The 16,748-nt window shown below is 45.0% G+C and overlaps 2 protein-coding genes across 4 annotated transcripts in view; both read left to right on the forward strand.

The window, feature by feature from the left end:
• The first annotated feature begins 1,137 nt into the window (after positions 1-1,137).
• On the forward strand, positions 1,138-5,672 carry LOC309352580 (UPF0729 protein C18orf32 homolog). The gene is made up of 3 exons (XM_081881134.1): positions 1,138-1,223; positions 3,690-3,929; positions 5,149-5,672. Exons 2-3 carry the CDS (start codon positions 3,729-3,731, stop codon positions 5,221-5,223), a joined length of 276 nt encoding a protein of 91 aa, XP_081737260.1. The 5' UTR covers positions 1,138-1,223; positions 3,690-3,728; the 3' UTR covers positions 5,224-5,672.
• A 7,479-nt stretch (positions 5,673-13,151) lies between these two features.
• The window catches only part of DYM (dymeclin), a 166,811-nt gene continuing 163,214 nt past the window's right edge, over positions 13,152-16,748 (forward strand). The window contains exon 1 of one of the 3 annotated variants that reach the window (XM_081881455.1): positions 13,152-13,461. The gene's annotated coding sequence lies outside the window, so the exon portion shown is untranslated. The remainder of the gene's footprint in view (positions 13,462-16,748) is intronic. The other 2 variants (XM_081881457.1, XM_081881456.1) reach the window with 2 other exon arrangements.

Raw genomic sequence — 16,748 nt, forward strand, 5'->3', positions numbered from 1 at the left:
CATGATGTGCTGCAGCCAGGCTTTGTCCATGGAGTTTTCTTGGCAGGGATACTGGAGTGGCTTGCCAGTTCCTGCTCCAGGTGGATCATGTTTGGTCAAAACTCTCCACTATAACCTGTCCATCTTGGGTGGCCCTGCAAGGCATAGCTCATAGCTTTTCTGAGTTATTCAAGCCCCTTCACCACGGCAAGGCAGTGATCCATGAAGGGTGGGGTGGGGAGCAGAGACATCACCTTGCCATATACTGTAGTTAAAGCTATGGTTTTCCCACTAGTGATGTATGGAAGTGAGAGCTGGACCATAAAGAAGGCTGATCGCTGAAGAATTGATGCTTTTGAATTATGGTGCTGGAGGAGACTCTTGAGAGTCCCATGGACTGCAAGAAGATCTAACCTCTCCATTCTTAAGGAAATCAGCCCTGAGTGCTCACTGGAAGGACAGATCCTGAAGCTGAGGCTCCAGTACTTTGGCCATCTCATGAGAAGAGAAGATTCCCTGGAAAAGACCCTGATGTTGGGAAAGATGGAGGGCACAAGGAGAAGGGGACAACAGAGGACGAGATGGTTGGACAGTGTTCTCGAAGCTACCAGCATGAGTTTGACCAAACTGCGGGAGGCAGTGGAAGACAGGAGTGCCTGGCGTGCTCTGGTCCATGGAGTCACGAAGAGTCGGACACGACTAAACGACTAAACAACAACAAAGCCAGGCTTTCCAGGTCCACAGAGTGCGTTGCAGTAGTAATCCAACCAGCAATACAGTGGTACCTCGGGTTACATATGCTTCAGGTTACAGACGCTTCAGGTTACAGACTCCGCTAACCCCGAAATATTGCTTCAGGTTAAGAACTTTGCTTTAGGATGAGAACAGAAATCATGCTCCGGCGGCGCAGCAGCAGCAGGAGGCCCCATTAGGTAAAGTGGTGCTTCAAGTTAAGAACAGTTTCAGATTAAGTATGGACCTCCGGAACGAATTAAGTACTTAACTTGAGGTACCACTGTATAAGGAGAGGGAGGGGCGGGGCTTCGCGGAGAAATAGGACTTCGGTCACACCTCGCTCTGCCTCTAGTGTCATGGCCCCCTCGGTGGAACGTAAGGAGGGAGCGTGCGACGTCAGCGCGCCACGTGCTTTCCCATTGGAGCTTGCGGAGTGACGTCGCGTTCCTTTTCCGGAAGTGAAGAGCTCCCTCGGCCGGCACTCAGTTGGACGTTGGAGATCCGCGCAGGTAGGTCGGTTCGATGTCGGCGCTGGACGCGGCTCTCGCGGGCGGGCAAAGCGGGGAGGAGGCGGCCGCTGGTTTTTCCCTTTCCTGCCTTTCTCTCCTTGCTTCCTTCTCCTCCCTTAAACGTCCCCGTTTTCTTAGATCGAAAACAAGTGGCTCATTTGCATATGCTAATTCACTTATTGATTTTTAATTGGTTGCTTTCAATCGCGTGAGTTTCCTCTCTCTCTTTAAGGACAGGCTTTCTATTTTTTATTTAATAAAAGAAAACAGCGTTAAGAAAAATGCAGCGCAAGTGTTTTTAAACGACCCCTTTCTGTGAAAATACTTAATTGATTGATTTTGTGTTCATATACTGTACAATGCGTCGCTTGCTTGAAAAACCAGAACAACCACAGCTCCAAATGGCTTGCGAAAAAGGTAAAACAAGAAAAATCCAGGGGAAATTCGCAGACCTCCTTTGAAAGACAAAGGTTAAAACACCGAAACATTTAAAAAAATCAACTCAGCTGTCTAAGTATCTGGGTAGGCTTGTCAAAAGAAGAACGTTTTCAGCATTAAAAGAATGTGCAGGTAGGGAAAAATGTGTTTATTTGCAGTATCTGAGTACTGTCCAATAACTGCATCCTCTGGGCTTTAAACCATAGGACTTGGCATGTTTTCGTTTTTATGCAAGCAGACAAATAGTGCTAAGAGAAACCGATGATTTTAAAAATTGTCATTTGTGTGTTTTGGCAGATCTGTCCCCAGTCCTGTAAACTAACTTCAGGGTCTTCTGCCTCCACTAAATTAAAAGCTGTACCTTTGTGTTTGTTTAAGCTTTGAATTATAAACGTAGTAGGTATGTTCTTGGCTGATTTGTCTGTTTATGGATAGGTTCACTAATTCAGGCCACAGTGTCAGTACCCTATTTGAAAGCGAGTCCCTTTGAACAAATTGGGACTTAATTTAGAACAAACAACATGCATTGAAGGTCATTCTTCTTAACTAAATAAAGCAAATATGTTCTAGTATTTTGCAACAGCAAAATCCTAACCTCACTTACCTGGGAGTAAGCCCCATTTAATTTGATGGGATTTATAAAATGTGTGATTTTTGTATCATTAGCGAAAACCTGTGGGCAGATCAAGCCTACTGAGGTAGGGTGGGGGTTTAGGAAGAACATTTGTGGGAGGAAGCACACCAAATCTAGATTGCTGCTGGGCTTTTTCCTTCTGGAAAACTCTGATTGGTAAAAAAGTGTAAAGTAGTGAACACTTAACCCAAAAGGGCAGAGGGTCTCCCAGAATCCAGCTTCTTGGTCCATTTGGAGAGCAACACCTGTTTGCTTCACTCTAGGAACAATATTTTTGCTTTATCAATAATATATTATTGTAATTTAGACTATTGGTTTGGAGTTGCCAGCTCTATGAGACAACTTAATGGTAAGCTGCCCCCTAGATGAGCCAACTACTTGCTGTGCCTTCTCTCAGACCTTTTCCTGCTAACTCCTCATTTAATTTGTCCTGAAAAGTTTGCTTTCACAGTAACAAGTTCTGAAATTTCCCTGAGTCTACTGAGCAGGAAATCCTGTTTAAAATCCCATGAGATGGATAGACTGTGCTTAATCCGAGTCCTTCTCATTTTGGCAGTCTACCTGATCCAGTTCTGCAACTGGTCCAGTGGACATCTAAGTGACATCATTGCATAGATCCATCAAAGCTTTCTTTTTGGTTAGCTAATCATTTGCACCATTTTCCCCAGTAGACCCTTCCTCCTTCTCTCCACCTCACCCCTGAGAGCACCACATTGCAATACTAGGGCCAATTGCTTAGAAAAATGAAACTTTATGGTATCTGGGAGTGTTGGTATAGCTTATGTAGCCGCACTCACACCCGTTCTTGCTGATTGTCTGTTAAGAATAGTAGGCAGAGAGAGGTTTTGGTGTGTTGCTGCTCATTTTGCAGTACCTGGATTTTTCAGAATTGCTTTATGAACTGATAACTTCCAAAATTTCTAGTGTCCCGGCTGCTTTTGTCATTTAAGGCTGTAACTGTTTTCCTATCTAAACTGAGACTGACATGTAACTTGAAGGACTGTTCAAGGTACTGTTCTGAATTAGATTTACACTGTCAAATTGGTACAGCATATATATTAATTTGCACACATTCCCAGATCCACTTATTTTCATACGAAGAAAAAGCCCCGTGCTTTGCTTTCCTATTTGTTTCCCACCATTCTTTACTGCCTGCTAACAAAACCGAACTGCCGGGAAAGGAGAATGCAGTATTTACAGACTCGTCGTTCCATGCCAAATTGTGTTGATTGTGCAGTTCTGTGCTTTGTTTGTTTGCTTGGAAGTATGTCCCACTGAGTTGAGTGTGCACAGGACTGAATGTGCACAGGACTGGAGTTTTAAGCTCCTCGCAAGGTGCAGGAGCCACGGAATATGTTCCCCATTTGCTAATTATTTTTCCTGCTGTGTTTAAGCCTTCCAGGACGTTTCTGCCGCAGGACCTGAAAAGAACAATGGTGTGCATTCCCTGTATAGTCATTCCTGTTCTGCTGTGGGTCTATAAAAGGTTCCTTGAGCCGTATCTTTATCCCATCATCTCACCTTTCATCAAGCGCATTTGGCCAAAGAGAGCAGTGCAGGAAGCAGCAAAGAAAGACCAAAAAGGCAGCACTGAAAATAGGCGTGAGTTGTACGACTCCATGGATGATTCTAAAGTAAGCACTGGCAAAACTCTGTATGTGTGTTGTTTGTGTACGCCATATGAAGGACAAGTTGATCATGTGGTTCTGCTAGCTGAAACATTTCTAGGACACCAGTTTCTAGGATGCCTCATTCTAGATCGTACAGCAGAAACAGCTGCTGATCTGTTTTCTATACCACAGCTGTAGCCATGCATTCCCTAGAGGGAACTTCTGTGTCCCAGAATAGTAATGGGAAGTAAATATACTATTCATTTTGAAGTTAAAACTTGTTGACTCAGTCAAAATTTAAAACTTGTTGCCTCAAAGGTTTTAATGTTTTAATAATAATAATAATTTTTTATTTATACCCCGCCCTCCCCAGCCAAGGCCGGGCTCAGGGTGGCTAACAAGCAATAATAAAAACAAGTTGAATGGATACAACTTAAAAACAAGATTAAAATATTGAAACATTAAAATATTGAAACATTAAAATATTAAAATGCAGCCTCATCGCAGGAGGAGAAGGAAAAGGGGGGGGGGAGAGAGAGAGGGAGGGAGGGAATCAAATTGGCGCCAAGCCAAAGGCCAGGCAGAACAACTCTGTCTTACAGGTTCTGCGGAAAGAAATCAGATCCTGCAAGGCCCTGGTCTCATGAGACAGAGCGTTCCACCAGGCCGGAGCCAGAGTTGAAAAGGCCCTGGCTCTGGTTGAAGCTAATCAAACTTTCTTAGGGCCCGGGACCACTAGAGTGTTGCTATTTATGGACCTTGAGGCTCTCCGTGGGGCATACCAGGAGAGGCTGTCCCGTAGGTACAAGGGTCCTAGGCCATGAAGGGACAGGTAAACTGGTAAAGGACCCCTGACAGTTAAGTCCAGTCGCGTATGACTCTGGGGTTGCGGCACTCATCTTGGTTTACTGGCTGAGGAAGCCGATGTTTGTCCGCAGACAGTTTTTCTGGGTCTTGTGGCCAGCATGACTAAGCCGCTTCTGGGGAAACCAGAGCAGCGCACAGAAACGCCGTTTACCTTCCTGCCAGGGTGGTACCTATTTATCTACTTGCACTTTGATGTGCTCTCAAACTGCTAGGTTGGCAGGAGCAGGGAGCGAGCAACAGGAGCTCACCCCGTCGCGGGGATTCGAACCGCCGACCTTCTGATCGGCAAGCCCTAGGCTCAATGGTTTTAGACCCTCGCCACCCGCGTCCCTCTGAACAAATATTTAAATGTATTTTCTCTCTGTGTGTGTTTCAGACTGAAAGCAACGGCATCGCAAATGGATTTGCTGAAAGTGATCCACCAGGGGTTTCAGAGAAAAAGACTGATTAAGTAAGCTTATGCTGTGGGATCGTGGTGGCTTTAAGAAAATGAGCTGATGATGGTGTTCCCACTTGGAAATTTAATTGCACTTTTTTTTCTGAAAGGAAACTTGGAACCGGCATACACACAGGCAGACACCTAGGAAAATTTAGGATACTATTTTCTTTGTAGCTGGAAAAGATTTAACATGTTGTCTTGCTCTGCTTGACTTTCTCAGTACAGGAGAACCTTTTCCAATGCAGTGCAGTTTATGGTGTTAGCATTTTAGGCTCCAGTTTTTTACACTGCTGTGTAACTGTCAAAATTGTGACTTGTTTCAAAGAACTTCCTGGAACTCAACTTCCACACAACTTCTTATACACTTGTCTTTAAAAAGCTAGATGAGTTATGTATTATAGCTGAAGAGAACAGCACTGTAAATACTCAAGACACTAATAATTAATATTAATAGCTGTTCACTCACTTTTTCTCAAACCATCCCTGCAAAACTATGCGTTGTTTGGCATTCCTCCTGATTTTGCAGATACAATAAAGCAAACTTTGTGTGAGGTAGCCCTGATATGGGAAATATAATCGTATTCCCTGCCATTAATTAAGACCAGGCAATTTGCCCTTATTTCTGAAGGTGGAAAAAGAATGTTTTTCTTAAAATAATAACAATATTAAAAATACATCTGTGTGCAAACTGCTGTGTTTTGGTTGGCAACATTGACATTGGATTCAGAATTACTCTAAATAAAATCTAAAGGTTTTGCTTTTACAACTGAAGGCTGGCATTCTTATTAAGACATGTTTCCTATGTTCGTGGATCTAGTTTTGCCCTTCTTAGAGTTGTGTGAATGGGAGATCAGGGACTTAATGACACACGTCAAGAGAACCAAAGAGTCGCATTGCAACTACAATGCACCATAAAAATAAAAACTGAAATAGTTATATTACTGGGGGCGGCAAGGGGCAGGCAAGATGGGCTTTAGATGACTTCTCCTTAAGTGGCTCCTGCAAAAGGCCATATGGGTCTTGAGCCTGGCAGACATGGGCCCAAATCCTAATTCGGCCCTGAATCCATAAATCAGGGTTGACTAACCTTTGGCCTGCCATACGTTGTTGGACTGAAATTCCCATCATACCTGACCATTGGCCATGTTTGGTAGAGGTGATGGGAGCCCTGGTCCAACAACATCTGGAGCAACATAGGTTTCCCATCCCTGTTCTAATAGGTAAGGTTGGCATCAGCAGAGAAACAGTATGTTCACTGTTGCTGATTTTCTCCACAATGCAGAGTTATCTAAGAGGGTGTTAGGTCTGTTCCGGAGCCTGTATTTGAGTTATGTGAAATAATAGCAATGCTAGAATAGTCCTGGGCATGGACTTGAGAGGGGGTTTTAGAACATGTTCCAGATTTCTCTGTAGTGTGTAGAAATTTCTCAGCAGACTGAAGTGGAAAGGAGGTACTCGAATCTGTATTTCACTCCCTGTGTTGGGTATTAAGGAGATGAGGATTTGAAGCCCTATGCCCAGTAAGGAGGTAATAGTGTATTCAGTTTTTGCACGAGTCAGTAAGTTCAGAAATTGCAGTCTTAAGTTCTGCAAGTAAAGACCTTCCTTTCTCTTTTGGTAAAGTAAAAGTTGTTTCTTTTATGCAACCAAATTAAGCCCTCAATTTAGGTTACTGAAAAGGTTATGAGGGTCAGTATTGGGACTAAATTACACAGCTCTGGCTGGAGAATTCTTTCAACCTGTATTTATTTGATTTGCTGTAAGCACAAATGACAGTTCAGTAGGCCCTTCTAATAGGAGTTGAGAGGTGGCAGGCAAAATAGTATTGTGAGAGTTTGATAACTTGTCACATGCATAGTATAGCCCAAGTTAGAATTGCAAGTGTTTGGTCTCATACAGGGGTTGAGTAAAATGGAACTCTGAGACCCAGGAAGGAATGAGAAGGTCTTCAGAGTATACGTAATCGCAAGTGTCAGGGAACTGCCATCAATACTGGAGGGAGAGCACAAAAGCCAGAGGGATTCCAGAGAGCGTCCAGAGATCGAGAGAAGCAGCCCATCTTCTGGGGAAGAGAATCAGCGTAGCACCAGTGGAGAAGGGGGGCAGATGGGGGAAGTGGCGAGTCGGTCCCATGACTCCTTGCCTGGGACCAGTGGGGAGAGTAGGGGTCCTCCGTTGCCCACGCCCTCCCTGCGCAGAAGGCTTTCGCGCAGAGAGGGTAGGCGGAGACTAGGCGTCAAAGAGCTTCTTTGCTGGAAGAAGTTTAAGAAATGCCCACTGACGGATTCTGCCAGCGACTGAGTCAGCCACGGGCGAGTGGCGGTCAGGACAGATGAGGTTCACTTTGGCAGCCCAGCCAGGTGTTTGCACCAAGCCAGGGAGATAGGCACCTGCTTACGCACGAGCAACCCCTTAGAAACCATTACAGCAAGTCAAAGATGTTCTAACATAATTCCACACAGCTTCCATACTGGAGAAGGAGGTGGGCTTTGGGGGGGGGGCGTATGTGTGTGTTTAATCAGCCTCTGAAGGTGGCAACTGGACCTCTGAAGCATCTGTAAACTCAGATTGTGAAGTGGGAACCCTTTCAACAAAACGTTCTTCCATGAAGTGAGCTCATATCGGATCCATGTAACAACCAGAGGGAAGGGGAGAAATCAAAGGCCTGTGTGGAAATGAAAGGAAGGCCTGAGCTTTCCCAGTGCCTGGAGTAGCACTTGCAGGTCTCATTTAAATCCCCATTCAGACCACGATCAGGATACTTGGGCTGCAATTCCAAAACATGGTATTTATTAAAGCTTGCATATCCCACCTTTTGTGCCACAAGCGCTCCAAGGTAGCCACAATTCAAGCATACGATCCAAGAGAGTCAAATAAGCAACAGAACAACACCGAAGAAGAAGAGAAGAGTTTGGATTTGATATCCCGCTTTATCACTACCCGAAGGAGTCTCAAAGCGGCTAACATTCTCCTTTCCCTTCCTCCCCCACAACAAACACTCTGTGAGGTGAGTGGGGCTGAGAGACTTCAGAGAAGTGTGACTGGCCTAAGGTCATCCAGCAGCTGCATGTGGAGGAGCGGAGACGCGAACCCGGTTCACCAGATTACGAGTCACCACTCTTAACCACCACACCACACCGAAAGCAGCATCACGGATAAAAAGAGAGAGGTCTTGTCCTTACTCCAAGGGTTTCAGAAGGTCAAGCAACAACACTGTCTGCCTGGTGACAGACGTTTTGACAGATAAGGGCTGGAAGAAGTATCCTTAGGAAACAGAATTCAGCTGGTAAGAGTGTTACTACCAATTCTGGACTGTGATAGTCTGCCCAATGTCGTTCAAGCGCTGGTGACTTTGAGATTACTGCAATAATTCACCTGGAAACTGCAGGTAGTGTGAAATGTGGCAGCTTGGCTACTATGCTATGTTATGGTACTGCTAAAAGAATTGTACATGCTGCCAGTTGGCTACTGGGTTCAGCTCACAGTGCTAGTACTGGTGCATGAAGTCTTACATGAGTTGGGACCAGGACAGCTAAAAGAACATCTCGCCTTTTATATACCCAACGTATCACTGTACTTAGCAAAGAAAGGGCCCACTGCAGATGGACCTTCTCATCAAGAGGTCCATTCCGTACAATGTTGGAATTGGACCTTTACTGTGGTGGCCCCTCTGCTTTGGAACTCCTTCCTGTTCCTGCATATCAGGCGCTGCCTCTCTTGTCTTTTCAGTGCCTTTTCTCTTTCACCAAACCTGCGAAGGTCAGATCTTTATCTCGGTGTCAGCCTTGGATTTGAAATTGTGTGTGTCTGTGTGTATACATGCAGTTTTACATGTGACACAGTCAAACCTTGGCTCCTGAATGCCTCCGTTTCGGAACATTTCGGTTTCCGAACACCAAAAACCCAGAAGTAAATGCTCCAGTTTTCGAACGTTTTTCGGAAGCCGAACATCCGACACAGCTTCCACTTGAGTGCAGGAAGCTCCTGCAACCAATCAGAAGCTGCGCCTCAGTTGTCGAACATTTTGGAAGCCGAATGGGCTTCTGGAACAGATTACGTTCAGCAACCGAGGTTTGACTGTATTGTGAAATGCTTCATAGGAGGTTCATAAACAGCAATAGTATTAATACAGTACTATGCCTAGGATCCGTTACTGAAACTACCATCATGAAACTAACCTTTGCTCATAAGCAAGAATCTCAGAATTTGTTTGTTGATTAGCATTCACAACTTCAGAGATGGGTGACAGTGTGGACACATGCATCCTTTTATGACAGGACTGGCATGAGAAGTAATATTGAGAGTATAGTTTTTAATTAAGTCTAGTTGATGCAACTGCCTTTTTTGGGTAGACTTGGCCCATTGTCAACATTTTGTTACAAACTGGTAGCAGCAGTAGCACGTTCTTCACAAACCGCAGCTGCTGTTTTTCTTTCCTTTTTGCATACATTTGCATACGATTAAAATTTGACTACTTTAATATTAGAATAGTTCTGTTTCCACCCAGAGGCTATTTTGATTATCTCATAAAAAAGGAGGGCAGAATTATCCAATTCCAATTCCAATTCAAACCTTTATTAGGCATTATGCAAATAAAACCATAAAAGAGAAAATAACATATAAAAACCTTGAAATGTATATAAAAAAGGCAGCAGATGACTACATACATATATATATATATACATATAAAATCAGTGGTTTTCCTTGTTAACCTGCTCCTTGGAGGACTGCTGCCAAAAACTCAGCTACCCCCGCCGTTACCCTTTGGTCAGCGTCGGATAGGTAAAGTCCCACACATTTACCTTGCTGGGGTTCCAGACCACCCGAAAGAGGGGACAGCACGCGTTGACGGAGCGTACTGTGCAATGGGCAATGAAGGAGAATATGCTCTACAGTGTCCGGGACATTCATAGAGCATCTGCAGAATCTCTTGTTTCTAGGAACGTTTTGATATCTTCCCCTGACAAATGCTGAGGGAAAAACATTTAAACGGGCCAGCATAAAAGCCCTACGTTGGGCTGGGATTATTAATTTAGTGACGTAATTGGCTCTACTATCTAAGATATTTAAATCATAGAATGTGGGGGAGCAAATTTTGTTTACAGCTGCCATAATATTTTGTCTCTCGACATCCTTTAGTCTAGTTAGGATATTATGAAAAATGTACTGCTCATTAGAATTGTACAGGGGCTCCAGCTCGAATTATTCATGCTTTGGTTTAATTTAATTTTCCCTTAATGTAGCCATTTGAATTAATGGAAACTTGATAAAACTGTAAGATGCAGGGTAAAAGGCACAGAATTATTAAGTATGTTGAAGCTCAGAACAAAGTACTACACTTAATAAGGCCTGTGATCTATCTTGACACTTACGGTAAATTCAGGCCTTTCAGACTCCGGTGCAGAAGAACCTACTCTCCAAAGCTAGGATTGTCTGCAGTGCACTTAGAAGCCCATCCTACTACATAGAATCATAGAATCATAGAGTTGGAAGAGACCACAAGGGCCATCAAGTCCAACCCCCTGCCAAGCAGGAAACACCATCAGAGCACTCCTGACATATGGTTGTCAAGCCTCTGCTTAAAGACCTCCAAAGAAGGAGACTCCACCACACTCCTTGGCAGCAAATTCCACTGTCGAACAGCTCTTACTGTCAGGAAGTTCTTCCTAATGTTTAGGTGGAATCTTCTTTCTTGTAGTTTGGATCCATTGCTCCGTGTCCGCTTCTCTGGAGCAGCAGAAAACAACCTTTCTCCCTCCTCTATATGACATCCTTTTATATATTTGAACATGGCTATCATATCACCCCTTAACCTCCTCTTCTCCAGGCTAAACATGCCCAGCTCCCTTAGCCGTTCCTCATAAGGCATCGTTTCCAGGCCTTTGACCATTTTGGTTGCCCTCCTCTGGACCTGTTCCAGTTTGTCAGTGTCCTTCTTGAACTGTGGTGCCCAGAACTGGACACAGTACTCCAGGTGAGGTCTGACCAGAGCAGAATACAGTGGCACTATTACTTCCCTTGATCTAGATGCTATACTCCTATTGATGCAGCCCAGAATTGCATTGGCTTTTTTAGTTGCCGCGTCACACTGTTGGCTCATGTCAAGTTTGCGGTCAACCAAGACTCCTAGATCCTTTTCACATGTACTGCTCTCAAGCCAGGTGTCACCCATCTTGTATTTGTGCCTCTCATTTTTTTTGCCCAAGTGCAATACTTTACATTTCTCCCTGTTACAATTCATCTTGTTTGTTTTGGCCCAGTTCTCTAATCTGTCAAGGTCGTTTTGAAGTGTGATCCTGTCCTCTGGGGTGTTAGCCACCCCACCCACCCCCAGTTTGGTGTCATCTGCAAATTTGATCAGGATGCCCTTGAGTCCATCATCCAAGTCGTTGATAAAGATGTTGAATAAGACCGGGCCCAAGAAAAGAACCCTGTGGCACCCCACTAGTCACTCTTCTCCAGGATGAAGAGGAACCATTGATGAGCACCCTTTGGGTTCGGTCAGACAGCCAGTTACAAATCCACTGAGTGGTTGCATAGTCAAGTCCGCATTTTACCAGCTTCTTTACAAGAATATCATCTTTTCCTGAAAGTAAATCTCACTATGATGTTTACAGTATTTGAATATATTGTACATGAAAAATCCAGGATAAAAGCCACTGCACCCCACTGCCACCAAGGAGTCACTCAAGAATCATACAAATATAGAAGCTCACATAAAAACAATTATTCAAGTAAATGAATAGAAACCATCAGATTGCTACTTAACAGCAACCCAAACATCTGGCAGCGTACTGAAGGGGTACAGTTAGGGTTACCCCAGAAAGCCCTGAAAAAACCTGTTTGTGAATCCCCCCCCCCCCGCCAGGCCTCGGCGTACGCATTTTGAAAACTGCATTTTCCTCTAAGACAAAAAGCGCGAGCTAAGCAGTCCTCTGTAACAAAAACGCTGTAACAAACCCATAGCTGAGAACAGTAAAAGCTTTCGCTTCCCAGATCCCAGATAACCTGGTCCTGGTACATTGATTTGCAACATACTTCCGGGAACAGAGCCAGAGAACGAAAAGCGACATTTCTATGTAAGAATCTGTGAAGGGGGAGAGGAAAAAAAGGGGTTTGAAAAAAGGATAAAACCTGCTTGTAAAATGTTTTCGCTGCGGCCTGTCTTTTGTGAACTGAATCACACAGGTGCCTTCTGCCCCCCCCCCCCCATGGCAGAATAAAAGGCTCTTTCTCTGGATTAACCCCTTGGTGTTGTTTGACTCCTTTTGTCTCTGCTCGGGTGCAACAATTATTCCTACCCATGGATTAAAAAGGCTACAGTACAAAAAACCAGGAAGAAATGGCATAGGGGTGGCATCATTGTGGCGGTATATTTCCCATCAGGGAAAAAGGTAAGGTATAAATAAATATTTTATTTTATTATTAACAACATTTATACGCTTCTTTATTGTAAAAAGCAAGCGGCGTACAAAAAGATAAAAACGGGGGCGGGGAAACAATACGCTAAAGCCTGACAAATTGTAAAAAATACCGAAACGGATTAAAATTCACACCAGCATTTCTAAGCAAGCAAGCACGCCTTCAGCAGGCTCTCAAAACAAAACAGCGGAAGTGCCTGCTTGATGTATCAAGAGGCAGGGAGTTCCAAAGCCTAGGGGGCGGCCACAACCTCCCCTTCCTAGAGCTCATACCTAGAACTAACTTAGTTGGTCTTTAAGGTGCTACTGGAAGGAATTTTTTTATTTTTGTTTCCCCTTCCTAGAGTCGCCTGCGTAGACTCCTACTTAGGGGTGGGACTACATCTCCCAGCATGCACTTCGGTCGCCTCCAAGCCCTCTTTCGCTTCTTCGCCGCTTTGCAAAAACGAAGCGGGCGGGGCGGAACTCGGGGAGAGGCGTGGCCAGCGCACGTGACCCATTCCGTCTCCTCCCCCCGCTTCTCTCAGGCGACGGCTGCGACGACGTGGAAAGATGGAGGCGGTTTGAGTTCCGAGCGGCTGACTGACTGAAAGGTTCGCTCGCGGGCGCGCGCCCGACTGCGTACGTAGCCCGCCCCCTCCCACAAATGTAGAAGAGGCGGGGCCGCGCTTTCTCTCTCCCCCCCCCCTCACGCGAGCGAGCCGCGGAGGCGCGCAAGCAAAAGAGTCCCTGAGGAGAATCCCGCGGGGCGCCGGAGGGGAGCGTCAGTTTCCGTCCCCGCACTCCCCCTCCCCACCCAGCCCACCCCTTTCTCGGAGCCCGGAGCCGGGTGAGTCCCCGTCGCCGCCTCCTCCCTCAGCTTCATGCAGGGCTTCCCTGCTTAGCATCCCCTCTCTGAGGCCCTTCGTGTGTCGCAGGGATGAGGGGAGGGGCCCCTGTTTGTAGCCATGACAGTTGGTGGGGAGGTCAGGTGAGTTTGGGGGCACGAGGGGTCAGGGGGGGAGGGGAGAGAGGTGGCTTATTGATATAGTTAGATGCTGCTATATAGATAGACATTTGCCTCTACAGTGGATCCCAACCTTTGGGGGGGGGCTGTACCCCACCCAGTGGCGTAGCGTGGGTTGTCAGCACCCGGGGCAAGGCAAGTAATTTGCGCCCCCTAACCCATGGATTTGCGCCCCCTAACCCGTGGATTTGCGCCCCCTAACCCTAACCCCCAGATGTTGTGACCAGTGCAGCCGGCCCCCCCTGCACCCCCCACGCTACGCCACTGACCCCACCTAAGCATCTCTAAAATCCTGGTCCCCACCCCCAGTGCCAAATTTACATATCAGCTAAAACAAGCTGTAGCTTAGGCCCCCACACTCTTGAGGGCCCCAGAAAAAAATTAACGGGGGGAAAAAAGTGTTTCTAAAGGAACTTTTGTTATTGCCAAATGTCAATGTGTTTGCATTATTAATAAAATAATAATAACATGTTATTTATATCCTGCACTCCCCAGCCAAAGCCAGGCTCAGAGAGGTTAACAACAGTAAAATGACACAACATTCTAAAATCATTTCATTATAAAGTTTGTTATGAATAAAAAATCATTTTAAGTTGGAGCTTAATAATTATTTCATTATTAATATACTTCTTAATTGCATTTCACTGTTAATATACTTCTTCTTAATTGTATTTCATTTCAACAATTACTTTGATAAAATACATATTTTGTTATGTGCAAATGGCTTTAGATACCTATTAAGTCCATAAATTACCATATAGCATATATTCAACACACAAAACAGCTACAATTTGTTGCTGACAAAGGACAGCTGGACATATAAAGGGCCCCATTACCTTCAGTAGCTGAGGGCCTCATCAAATCTAAATCCGGCCCTGATGCCCCCTCCACTGTGACATACAGTTCTTATTATTCAAAAAGTGAACTCCTATTCACGTGGAGGAAGCCTAAGAAGCCATTAACTGATAATAAGTCATTCTCGAATTGCCCCCCCCCCCCCACCATCAAACTGCCCCACATTGGGAAACATGGCTCTCTACAGGAAGTGTTCAAGCTACCAGTAATTTAAAGAAGAAGAAATGCACAGTTGAAAATGAGCAATTAAGGGCATTCAACGTTTAAAGGTTGGAAACATGCCTGCAGCTGCGTGCCTAAAGAAGGCTGTTGTTTTAAGGGATAGCTTGGTCAATAAAGCACGGGGCTCTGTCGCTCTGAATCTCAGGATTGTGGATCGAACCCCATGTTGGGCAAAATATTCCTGTGCTGAAGGGGGTTGGACTAGATGACACTTGTGGTCCCTCACAACTCTACAACAGATGTGGATTTAGGGCAGCGTGACTGATTCCGCCGTTGCACAGAGTGCTGAGCCTAGTGGGCGCTGCTATGACATAGAGAATTGAGAGGCAGGGGGATGCCGAGTTTTTTGACTCTCACAGGACGCTGCTGAAATTTGAAAGACCAAAGCCTGTCCCTGTCTACAATTTCTATGGATTGGTGCTGAGGAATCAGAATTGTAGAGTTGGAAGTTACCACTAGGATCATCTATTCCAACCCCCCTGCAATGCGGGAATATTTTGAACCCACGGCCCTGAGATTAAGAGTCTCATGCTCTACCAACTAAGCTATCCCAGAACTTCTGATGGCGGTGATGGCTAGGGAATACCCAACTCAAGAAGGGGAACTGAATAAGTTTCCCCTGCACACACATATATACCTCCTCCCACTTTATATAGTGCACACAGCATGTTTCTCTCACACACTGATAGTCTTATGCAGGCTTACTCAGGAGTGAGGTCCTCCAGTGTTAAGTGAGTCTAGCTCTTGGGTAAATGTGCACCGGCTTGTGTCCTGTGTTAAACTAGAGTTTTGTAGGCTTCTCTTGTATGATTCTTTGCTTTAGAAAGAAGAAGTATCTGCTTTTGTAGCCATTCTTATTGTAAATATAACAAGGTGGTTAAATAGACTGTATCTGTACTAACTGCTATTGATCTATCCTCTGACCATCTGGGTAGATAGAGCATTAAAAAAAAAAAATCCCTTTGTCAGCTTTAACATGTATATGAGCAAGGTGAGTGGTGGGTTAATTAATAGGGAGTGCAGTGGGTTGGTTTGCTTTTTTAAAGTACAGTGGTACCTCGGGTTAAGTACTTAATTTGTTCCAAAGGTCCCTTCTTAACCTGAAACTGTTATTAACCTGAAGCACCACTTTAACTAATGGGGCCTCCTGCTGCTGCCGCGCCGCCAGAGCACAATTTCTGTTCTCATCCTGAAGCAAAGTTCTTAACCCGAGGTACTATTTCTGGGTTAGCGGAGTCTGTAACCTGAAGCGTATGTAACCCAAGGTACCACTGTGTACCTCATTTCTTTCATCGTGAAGGGCAAGCATAAATGGTGTTCTTAGGTGGTTGCCCATCCAGACGCTAGCTAAACTGCAGACCTAGCAGTTCAAAAGCACACCAGGTACCGCTGTGTCAGGAAGGTAAATGGCGTTTCCGTGTGCTCTGGCTTCCGTCACAGTGTTCTGTTGTGCCTGAAGCGGTTTAGTCATGTTGGCCACATGACTCGGACAGCTGGCCACATGCTGGCTCCCTCGGTCTGAAAGTGAGATGAGTGCCGCACTCCATAATCACATTTGACTGGACTTAACCGTCCAGATAGAGACCTGTTTTGCTTCAGCAAGGTATCTCCTTCAGGTACCTTCTGACCATACCTTGGGTGTATCCTTGATTATGCCTGCAGGACATGGTACTGTAATCTAGCATAATTGTAGAAACGTTTATGAGGCAGAGAAAATGGGGCTGATAGCAAACTGCTTTCTTTTGGAAGAAATAAATTTAATGGTATCAATGATAGTTGGTTCACTGCTAAATCTGGAGTCTGAGTAAGGTAGGGAGTGTGGACCTAGGGGAAAACCTTATTGAGGTGCCAAATATGATGAAGTTTGAGAGTTTTTCAAATGCTGCTTCCTCATCACAACATGCAGTTAAATGGAAAAGCATCAGTCTGGAGATGGAGGCTGGTATAACAACTCCTAAAATAGAATAACTGCTATTGGGTTCATAATCTTGATTTATGATAATTTCTCTCACGCATCCCACTTGCAGATGAAA

Source organism: Podarcis erhardii (genome assembly GCF_964252035.2).
Source record: "Podarcis erhardii genome assembly, chromosome: 11".
NCBI lineage: Eukaryota > Metazoa > Chordata > Lepidosauria > Squamata > Lacertidae > Podarcis > Podarcis erhardii.

Excerpts from the sequence above, each read along its gene's own strand:
- LOC309352580 (XM_081881134.1), top strand. The coding sequence starts at position 3,729 with ATGGTGTGCATTCCCTGTATAGTCATTCCTGTTCTGCTGTGGGTCTAT. Across the intron at positions 3,930-5,148 it reads ACTCCATGGATGATTCTAAA|ACTGAAAGCAACGGCATCGC; the intron begins GTAAGCACTGGC and ends TGTGTGTTTCAG.